General features: G+C 56.7%; 2 protein-coding genes across 2 annotated transcripts in view; one reads left to right on the forward strand and one right to left on the reverse strand.

Annotated features, from left to right (window-relative positions):
- Positions 1-321: 321 nt before the first annotated feature.
- On the forward strand, positions 322-3,988 carry LOC104405675 (gamma-secretase subunit Aph-1b-like). The gene is made up of 7 exons (XM_010014444.1): positions 322-407; positions 838-1,008; positions 2,414-2,487; positions 2,633-2,755; positions 3,068-3,195; positions 3,427-3,550; positions 3,951-3,988. Exons 1-7 carry the CDS (start codon positions 322-324, stop codon positions 3,986-3,988), a joined length of 744 nt encoding a protein of 247 aa, XP_010012746.1.
- Positions 3,989-5,717: 1,729 nt separating this feature from the next.
- Positions 5,718-10,425, reverse strand: part of LOC104405676 (carbonic anhydrase 9-like) — a gene marked incomplete at its 5' end in the record, with an annotated part of 8,172 nt that continues 3,464 nt past the window's right edge. The window contains 9 exons of the mRNA XM_010014445.1: positions 5,718-5,781; positions 5,926-6,019; positions 6,144-6,173; positions 6,333-6,356; positions 8,277-8,418; positions 8,526-8,683; positions 8,999-9,065; positions 9,365-9,457; positions 10,196-10,338. Coding sequence (XP_010012747.1) covers positions 5,718-5,781; positions 5,926-6,019; positions 6,144-6,173; positions 6,333-6,356; positions 8,277-8,418; positions 8,526-8,683; positions 8,999-9,065; positions 9,365-9,457; positions 10,196-10,338 — 815 coding nt within the window. The remainder of the gene's footprint in view (positions 5,782-5,925; positions 6,020-6,143; positions 6,174-6,332; positions 6,357-8,276; positions 8,419-8,525; positions 8,684-8,998; positions 9,066-9,364; positions 9,458-10,195; positions 10,339-10,425) is intronic.

A 10,425-nucleotide genomic window follows, 5' to 3' on the forward strand; every position in this document is an offset into this window, starting at 1 on the left:
TCACTGGTACCATTGCCAGTGTTGGTACCAGTATGGCCATAATGTGGTGCCAGTATTAGACTGGGTGTGACAATAATGTAACTGGTACTGGCAGAGGCACAACAGGGGGACCAGTACCCATACCATACTCATACTGGTGCTTGCATGGGAAGGGCACCAATATTATTTCCCTTACTGGAACAGTCATGGGCACGTTCAGAACACTAGTACTCTTAGTGGTGGTCACAGTTGCAACAGGAGCTCCAGTGCTGGTGCTCATACCCTTGTGAGTGTGACAGCAGCAGCAGTATCCATGCTTGTACTGCTACCATTGTGGGCATGATGGGGAACCAGTACTGGTACTCATTCTTTGTACAACAGGAGCACTGGGATTGTACTGGTACCACTGTGGTCACCACCTCACGTGGGTATGATGGGGAGGACACTGGTACCACTAATGACATGGGATCAGTGGTACCATTGCAGCGTTGGTAGTGGTACTACTAGTGCATGTGTGCAGCAGGGGCACTGTTACCAGTATCACTGTGGAATCAGTAGGGTATGGTACTGCAACTGGTACCAGCAAGGGTATGAGCCTGGTACTGGTGTGGGCACAAGGGGGCACTGGTTACCAGTGGAGGAGGAGTGAGGGCCCAGCAGTGGTACCAGTATAGGCACCACCTGCCCAGCACTGGAACCAGGATGGTGCTGGCAGTGGTAGGATAGCGGGCATGGCTGTGGCAAGCTTCCAGTGCCAGGACCAGCACAGAGGAGTGCAGGCATAGATGGGCATGGCACCAGTATCAGCACTGGTCTCAGCACAGCACCGGTGCCAGCAGGAGCTCTCTCCCTTTGCAGGGCTTTCTTCTGGCTGGTGTCACTGCTGCTCTCCTCCCTCATCTGGTTTATCGCAGTCAAAGCCAGCGACCCCCAGGATGAGCCATTGCAGAAGGGGCTCTTGATCTTTGGGGTGATGTTCTCTGTGCTGCTGCAGGAGGCCTTCCGCTTCCTCTACTACAAGCTCCTCAGGTAAGGGCATCTCCCACCCTGCTCCAGAGCTGCCGATGGTCCTACTGGCCATGGTGGGTGCCAGATTGTGGCTGGGAGCTCCTGGGCTGGGGATGATGCTGAGCATGGCACCAAGCCACCTTGGTACCTGCTGGGAGCACACAGATGGTACCTGTGTGGTATGTTGACCTCGAGTGGGTCTCAGGTGGTGGAGCAGAGCAGCATTAAGGCCTGGAGCATCCAGCACTGAGATGGCTGATAGCATGTCCCTGGTTTTGGTACAGGAGGCTGTGGGTTTGGGCAGTTGCGGGATGTGTCACATCCCCTCTGCCCTGGTGAGTAGCACCAACAATGCTCCTGCATTGGGGGTATGCCAAGCAGGACACTAGGCACCAGGGAAGTGCCCACTTTCTGTGTGGGGACAGAGAAGGGTTAGGGATCTGCCCTCACCTCCTGGCAAGTCTTGTTTCTTTCTTAGGGATGGTTTTGTGCCGGTACAGCCCAAAGGTGGTTTAGGGGCTCTGTGTAGCAGCACATCACTGCTGGCCCTGTGCCCTGGCCAGCCCAGGACAAAGTCTCAGTGCAGCCTCAGCAGCTCCCAGCCTCCTTGGCACCACCAGCATGGAGCTTGTGCTGCTGTGGGGAGAGCACACCCTGCACCCTGCCCTGCGTTCGGATGGACCCTGTGCTGGGGCTGTCAGGCAGACAAGGGAGGCGATGCTGCGGACAGCATCCCTCATGTCCCCCAGCCTTCCTGGCTGGCTGGGCAGTGGCGAGGGGCTGTGGGAAGGCCAGGACTGGGTATGCAGGCTCGCACAGTTCCCTGCAGCAGGGCTGCTGGAGGCAGGTAGGCAGGCAAAGGGTGGCAGAGCTCTGCGGGGCAGCTTCTAACACAAACACAGCGTTTCATTTGCCCTGTGGGTCTCTGAAAGCTCTGCTGTCCTCCCCCCGCTCAGCAGCCACCCGGAGTGCTCCTTACCTCTGGTTGATAAAAACTATGAACCTCACGTCGCCCAGTTTCCCTCCCCAAAGCTTTTTTTCTGCTCTTTGAGCTCTTCCTGCACCCTCTCCTTTTTGTTCCATATATCCTCTAAGAATACAAATGCGGATATCAGGTATACCCTTCTGGCATGCTCCTCCCCTGCCTGCACTGGGACTGCTCTCTATACGAGGGTGCTGCTTGCTTTGTACCCAATGTCCCGCTCACCAGCTGGTGCTCACATTCCTCTGTGGAAAATCTATGTGACTTCCCATGGTTTTCATGTGTGGTTTGTCCAGTGGTTTAGGGTGGTTACGTAGATGCTCTCTGATGGGTGTTGCACCTTGGGGAGGTTACCTGGAGAGTGGGATGGTGCAGAGTGAGACCTTGGTCCCATCTGCTCCATCCTGGTGGTGCACCATGCTCCAGCATGCTCTCATCCCACAGGAAGGCCATCGAGGGGCTGGTGGCTCTCAGCGAGGATGGCTGCTCCCCCATTTCCATCCAGCAAATGGCATATGGTGAGTGCTGGCACCCTGACTGTGGAGCCAGGGGTGAACTGAGGCCGGGCTGGGCACAGTGCTGGGGGAAGGGGAGGTTTCTCTCACTGAAGTGCCTGGGGTGGCCCTGGGAGGCTCGGGGCCTGACAGTGTCCCTTTCCTGCAGTGGCTGGTGTGGGCTTTGGGCTCATGAGCGGCGCCTTCTCCATGATCAATCTCCTGGCAGACTCATTAGGGCCCGGCACAGTGGGCATCCACGGGGACTCGCAGCTATACTTCCTGACCTCAGGTGGGTGACCAGCACCCTTCCCTCACATCCCTGCCCCACCACAGAGGCAGCAGATGTGGGGGGACTGGAGTTTCCACTAATTCTATCCCCTCCATGCTGCACCCTCTACCTCTCTGAGACCCTTACAGTCCCCTGTCACATCTCTCCATCCCAAACCCTTCTTTCTGTCCACTGTGACCCTCCTTGCTCCTCTCCCTCATCCCTCTCATGCTTGGTTTCTGCCCCAGCACCTCCCAGTCTAGCCCAGCAGTGCCCCTAGCCTGCAGGCCAGGTCAGGGTGGTGGTTCCTTGGTGACACCCCTCTCCCTGCAGCTTTTATGACCATGGTGCTGATTTTCCTTCACACTTTCTGGGGGATCCTCTTTTTCCACGGCTGTGAGCACCGGCGCTGGTGGGAGATCGCAGCGGTTGTCATCATGCACCTTGCTGTTTCAGGGTCGGTGAGTAGCTGGGAGCAGAGCACTGCACCAGGACCTGTATTTGGGGTTGGTGTGGTGCGTGGTGGTCCCTGTGCCCGGGGGGGAGAGCAGCCTTCAGCACTAGTGAAGCAGTTGGGTTTGTGAATCCTGGAGCTGGTGTCCCTTCTCCCGCTGCACTCACCGAGGTGGTGATCACCCATCCTGTCCCTGTCCTCTCCTGCCTGCTCACCTCTCTCCTGCCTTTCTCCCCAGACATTTTGCAACCCCCTGTACGTGGGCAGCCTCGTGCCCTCCTACCTGATGATGGCCACTGCCGCTGTCTGGGCTTACATACTCTCGGGGGGATCTGCCCAGAACCTGAGGCGCTTCCTGCTCTGTAAGTCCTGCTTCATAAAGGGGGTGGGCAACCCTATGGGTCCTTCTGGGTACCAGGACTGGTGCTGGGATGGGGAGAGCGTATCCCTGGGGCTGAACAAGGGTGTCACAGAATCACAGAATGGTTTGGGTTGGAAAGGACCTTAAGATGACCTAGTTCCAACCCCCCTGCAGTGGGCAAGGACACCTCACACTAGACCATGTTGTCCCAGGTTCTGCCAAACCTGGCCTTGAACACTGCCAGGGAGGGAGCATTTACCACTGTCACACTCTTGGTTGCCATTCTGAAGGAGAATCTGGGTCTTGGAGCTGCTGCGATCAGGCTGTTGCCTGTCCTGGGGGAATGGGATGGGGTAGGGAGTCTGGTCAAAACTAAGCCCCTCTCCTACTGGTTCCTGCAGGTCTACGGAGTGGAGCCAGCCCTCAGCTGGGATCCTGAGGCCCTGTGGGATGTTCCTGTCCCAGCCACCCCTGCCCTCCCCTCCATCCTGGTGGCAAGAGCAGCTGTCACCTTCTCTGCAATACCTTTTCTCCCGGACTGAGGGACCCCAGCCAGTCCCAGCAGGGTAGGCACTGGGGTCCAGCTGTGGCCCAGCTGTGGCAGCCAGCTGAGCAGCGTGGCTTTGGGAGCCCCCAGAGAACAGCTCGGTTGTGGGGAACCCAGCTTTGCTGGCCCTGCCACAAGCAGAGCCCCAGTAAGCCTGCTGGGAAAGATGCTACCTTGGACTGCTGGAAGCCTGAGCCCAAAGAAACCCATCGCTTCTCCCGCTGCTGCAGAAGATGTGCTGTCCCCTGTGGTTCGGGGGGGCCGCATCACCTCCTCGCTGCAGGGTGGAGGAAGTGGCTTTGCAAAGCACTGCCATGCTCTGGGTCAGGGGTGACGGCTCTGGTGCTGCTTTCTCCACCTCTTTGACCAGCCTCGCTGCCCTGGGAGCCACCACACTGGCGCTGAGCCACAGTAGCTGCAATGAGCTGGCATCCTGGTGCAGGGAGGACGGTGCTTGGGGATCCGAGGGGACTGACAGCATTGAGAACGGGAGGAGGAATGGGAACACATGGTGTCCAAAGGCCCCAGCGTTGATGGAGGGTGGTGGAGGGCTCAGGAGGTGATGCAATGCTGCAGCTGGGGCTGGCACAGCTTGGGGAGGGGGTTCAAGGAGCCATTCCAGTGGATCGTTGTCCTCTCCTGCACTTCAATGGGGATTTTTAGGCAGGCACCAGCCCTGATGCTGTGCCACAGGGCTGGGAGGGAGAAACTGCCATTGGGCTCAGGGCTGAGAAGGCAGTTTTATCCACCGTGGGCTTTTATACCAATAAAAAGAAGTACCATAGAGAAGTGGTGCTGTGTGTGGCTGGCAGTGCTGCCCTGCTAGGGAGCAGTGGTGGCACTGCCTTATGCTGGTGTGACTGGTTGGCAGGGATCTGGCATTTGCAGATCTTGCTCCTGCTCTGTCCATCCTAAAGGGCTGGGCTCTGGTTTGATTACTTTGGGATCTGGAGACCTGCAGGTTCTCCCCTTCTCTCAGGCCTGTTTGTCTCTGTTTTGGCATGGCTGTATTTCTCGCTGGGGCTCAGCTCCAGCTGCACTGGAACCACCAGGAAAGGTGGGAAGCAACCAGCGATCTGGGATTCCTCCAGCTACACTAGAACCAGAGATGAGCTGGGTAGGGGCTGGCCAGCAAGGAAGCAGTGGCTCTACACATTCATCTCTGCCTTTCTCCAGCCCTACCAAGCTGTGACTATGTTTTCCCAATGCTTTGCATAAATAAGAGGAGGAAGAAGTCCCAGAGTGATGGAGGGCAGGGCTGGGCTGTGCGAGGAGCCCTGCGCTGCTTGCTCTGGAGCTCTGCCCAGGGCATGGAGGCTGATGCTGTCTCTGCTGGGATGCGCGCCCATCTCTACTGTGGGTCCAGCTCCCTTTCCCACCTCACAGCACAGAGGGCTGGCACCAGGGAAAGGTTTGCTTTTTACTATTAATTTTTTTAATAGGTTTTTACCCTTTTTATAACAAAAATATCTGCTGGGGCCAAATGATGCCCCAGGAAACCAGTCCGTGTGGGCAGCCCGAGCAGCCGAGGGGTGCTGGAGCACTGCTGGGGTGGGAGTGAGGAGAGGTCGGGGTGACAGGCTGAGCCGCTGTGGCTGGGGCCACCACAGAGGTGCGGGGCTCATGCGGTGTTCTCAGTGGTGGCTGCAGTGTAGATGACCTTGGATTTCGTTGGCGAGTCCAGCCTGGATGGGGTAAGAACAGGGGTGAATGTTAGAGCAGGTAAAAGGTCCCTGCTAAGCCATCCTGCTGCCCAATAGACCCTTGACTCATACCCAGGACCTGTGCTACCCCCCAGACCCCTCCTCCTGCAGCTCCCCTTTGCTCACCGTGTGTTCTGGCTGCGCTGCTTGTAGATGTACAGCAGGAAGGCCAGTGCTGTGATGGCAAAGAGCACCCCGAAGAGCACGGCCAGGACATCCCCTGCAAGCAAAGCACGAGAACGTTACACTGGGCTAGTCCCCAGTGGCTACTGGTCAAGAGAGATGGGGCTGGGCTGAAGCCCAAAGACAGAGGGGACACAAAAGCCTCAGCTGAGCACACCTACCTGCTTGAAATGAAGAGCTGGAGTGTTCCTCTGCAAAGGAGACAAAGACGAGGATGAGACCCTGCTGCCTGGATACAACCCACCATGGCAGCCAGCCCCTCAGCTCAGCACATGGGTGTCAGGACCCCCCTTCCCACGCAGGGACCCCCCCAACTGCCTTCCCCTCCTTCATGCCAGCTCTTCACTTACCTGGTGCAGCTGAGCTGTCACTACCTGAAAGAGAGACAGCAGAGTCAAGAGGAGAGTGTCAAGCCTGCAGGACTTCGGGCTGAGAAGGTTCCTCATGACCCCTCAAGATGCTGTGAGCTGACACCCACCAGAAGCACTGGGGGACTAGGGAACAAAAAGGATCCCGGACCCGCAGCCCACACAAAAGCCTTGCTGAGCCCAACCATGAACTCCTCCATGGCTCCGGAAGCAGGCGGGCAGGGGGCTGAGCACTGCAGCACCCCATCACTGCACCAAACCCCACAGGAGACCCCCAAAAGGAGCAGCAGCCTGCAGTGGGACGGTGAGCAGCTCCTTAGGGGGAGGCGGCTGGCCATGGCTGGCAGGGCACCTGCATAGGGATGGCTTGGTGTCAGCCCCACGCATGGGTGGCAGCTGAGCAGGCAAATATTTACCCGCATGACAAGCATGGCTTTAAGCAGCTGCATTGTGTTGGGTATCGCGCAGACTGGCACTATCTGCAGCCTGGATCCAGCTGTGCGGCTGCTGTGAAAGCTGCCGCCTTCTCCCAGCAGCCAGGGCAGGAGCTGAACTGGAGGTGACGGGGGAAAGATCAACAAGTGTGGGTGCTTGTGCTGGCAAGCGAAGCCAGACATGACCTCACAGTACTCCAGCGTGGTGTACACCAACTCCAGGGCTAAAGCAGACAGTTACCAGCACTGAGGTGGGGTGAAAACCCCAACAATGCCATGCACACAAGGCAAGGGACCAGTAACCTCGTCTGGGAGTGCTGGGGCAGCATCCTGGCATTCCAGAAAGAAAGGCTTTGTTAAAGTGGGGGTTGTTGAATAGAAATATCAAATAAGGAAAGAAAAGGGGGGTAAAAATAAAGAGAACCGGGCAACTCCCCACCTTGCCCCAGCCTTGGAGGCTTTGAAACAGCTTCTGCAAGAAAGGGGTAAAAGAAAAGCTTGGAGGTAAATGGAAAATATGATAAAGTATCTAGCACGTTTACCAAAGATAGAACATGCCAGCCTAACCCGATATCCTTCTTTGATAAGTGATATTCTAGACAAAGAAAATGCAGTAGATCTTTATCTGTCGCGCCTTCAGAGAAGCATTTGATGCTGTGCCACATGGGGAACTGCTAGCCAGGCTGAGGACCACGGTGATTAAAAGCCTGCAGCCATTAGCAAGCTGGCTGCAGGTGGGACGGTGAAGGGAAGTGCCTTTCACCGTGGTGTGTGGTTACCGAGGGCTGGGACCAAGCTTGTGTGCTGATTCTATTCGTCACCTTGACACAAGGTGTAGGAAATGCCCTCAAAACAGAGAAGGAACAGGATGTTGGGCAGAAAAAAAGCTGGTGACCTCTGAGAGCAGCAACAGGCAAGAATTCAGCGATGCAGAGCGATAGTCACACCTGAGGGCTAACAGGAATGTTGCTGGAAATCACCAGTGCAGGAAAGACCTTCGAGGACAAGCTGAGGACTGGCAGACAGGGATGCCTCAGGCAGAGCAAGCCTTCAGGAGGGTTCCCCTGCACTGCCCTTCCCACAGGGGTTGGTAATGGGTGCTTGCTGCAAGCCTGTTCTGCAGCTCCTACTGGGTTTAGCTGCTGTGTTTGGGGATGAAGAAGCTAGCTGGGATGCTAGGACCTAGCTGCTTGCCCTTGACCATAGAATCATGGAATAGTTAGGGTTGGAAAGGACCTTAAAATTGCCTAGTTCCAATCCCCTGCCATACATCCCTAGTCCTGCTATTCTTACTTCTGCAAGACCAAGGATAAAATATTTCCTAGATCTTCCTCAGGCAGCGTGCAAGAAGCACAGAAATAGGGTTGGAGCAGGACCACAACATCAGTGGGCAAGGCTAACCCATGCAAATGCTGGTTAAAGAGACGGGAAGCCTTAACTCCTCCTCTTTGCCCTGTGTCTGCATCCTGAGGACACCCAACACACTCCTTACCAGCAGGCAGCTGCTTTGGTGAAAAGAAGGTGGTCTGGAAGCTCGCCAGCACCCGTCGCCCATGCAGGCCCTGGATCTGCCGGTAGTTGCTCTGCAGAGGTTTGCCATCATCGTTCCTCAGGCTCGTTATCAGCTTCAACATCTGGAAGAAGAACAGCATGAGAAAGGCATCCTGCCTTTGGAAGCCAGGGGACTGGCTCCCATGGATGGGATGCATGGGTGGTGCATGGGCTCATCTCCCTGGCGGACCTGGTCACGAGAGATCAGCATGGTCTGGTTGAAGACTGTCCACTTCACTGTCTCGTAGCAGGGAGGGGTGGTCAGAGAGCCATTGTAGTGGTAGTAGTACTTCAGATTGGCAGGCAGCAGACCTGCGATGTTGAACCCAGGCACCCAGACTTCCTCACCTGGGAGAACAAACACCATGGGAATGAGACCAGCACAACCCTTTGGAGAACAACAGGCATGGAGATCATGGGTGGCTTGGCACTGCATGTGCCTGGGTCCACAATGCTGCCATCAATGCCAGCATTGTCCTGGAGGAAGGGGAAAGCACGTGCGAGCAGAGGGCAACTCGGAGGGCTGTTTCTGCACAAGCCGTGCGGTGCTCACCTTCTCACACCTGTACAGCACGTGCCTGCTGCAGCCTCTCCCTGTGTGCAGCAGGTTTCCCTGCTGGGCTGCAGCCCCTGAGACAAGTACTAGGTGGAACAGGGCCTTACCTTCTCTTTGGATTTGGTGCATATGCTCAAGGATTTCCTGATAGTACGGGTTGTCCCTTGGGCCCATCTGCAACACAGAGACCCCATGGTAATGACAAAGACAGGGGCTGAGTGGAGACCAGCCAGTGATGCTGGTGATGGCAGTGCCAGCAGGGAGGTATCATTCCCTGTAAGAGGCACTCTGTCCCGGTGACCCCTTCCTCCTACCAGGGTTGCTTTTTCCTCTGGATTGCCCTTTCTCTCCTCTTCTGCCCAGAAGCATTTGCACCTTTGCCAGCTCCCCAAACTGTGCCTGACTGCCCACCCCGATCCTATCCTCACCTTGCTCCCACTCCCTCTCACCCAGGGTTGGTCTATGGGACTCACCTCCAGGAAGGCTGCCAGTACGGCCAGGCCATCTGGATGGACCATTGCCTCCTTAAAGCTGTCATACTTGGTGTTGTAGTGGACCACATGGATCTGGAAGGGAGACACATGATGCAGAATGGGCACTGACAGGAGGTGCTTCTCCCCACAGGGCTGGGAGGAACATGCATTTGTGACAAGCATCCCTCCTAGGAGGGGAATATGCTGATGGGACTCAGAAAATGTGCTGCTGCAAAGCAGCAAGAGTGAAGGTCTGCCTGCTGGAACTTCCCTGGTCAGACACAGCAAACCAGCACTCTGCCCTAGATACCAGAGGTTGTACTGCTGAGCTGGGCTCAGTCGGAGGACAGGAGCTAGAGAAGGAGGGATAAAACCAGATGGGAGCTGGCTGAGCAAGAGGACAGTGTGTACAGAGTAAACAGCCCCTGCAGCTCCCAAAGCAGGCTGCTCACAGCCACCCCGGGAGCTGGCTTCCCTGGTCTGGGGACCACCACAGCTCCTGCTCCACCACTCAGGAATAGGCTGCAACATGGGGACATGGTGACAGGCAGCCGGCCCCAGACCACCAGAGCATCCTGTAGCGTGGTGTCCTCCTCACCTCTGACCACACGCTGCAGCATGAGTCTGGCTCAGCACCAAAGCATGGTCTCCTGCACTGAACTCTGCTGCTGCAGAGATACCCAGGGAGCAGAGATCCTGGCTGGGGTTATAGCAGTCACCCAGTGACAACCAGGGCCATGGGCTAGGAGCAAGACAGCACTCCAGCACCTTCCCTGCCCATCACCAGGAAAGGAGAGGATGGTGGGCTCCTTACTCACAAGGGCTCCTTACCTCCGCAGCAAAGCGGTGCCCGTTGATGGTGTGCTCCGAGCCCGGTCCTGTTGTTGCGCCCCAGTGCAGGTGTAGCTGCGCTGCTCGGTACTGCTGGGCATAACCACCAGTGATGGCCAGGGACTGCGGCAGCTCGAGGACAGCTGCAGAAGAAGAAGGGAGAGGTCAGTCAGTACAACACAAAGCCCGGTCCGTCCCACAGGTACACAGAGGAGGTGTCTCAAGGGAAA

The sequence above is a fragment of the Nestor notabilis genome, unplaced genomic scaffold, assembly GCF_000696875.1.
Source record: "Nestor notabilis isolate BGI_N333 unplaced genomic scaffold, ASM69687v1 scaffold25695, whole genome shotgun sequence".
NCBI classification, from domain to species: domain Eukaryota; kingdom Metazoa; phylum Chordata; class Aves; order Psittaciformes; family Psittacidae; genus Nestor; species Nestor notabilis.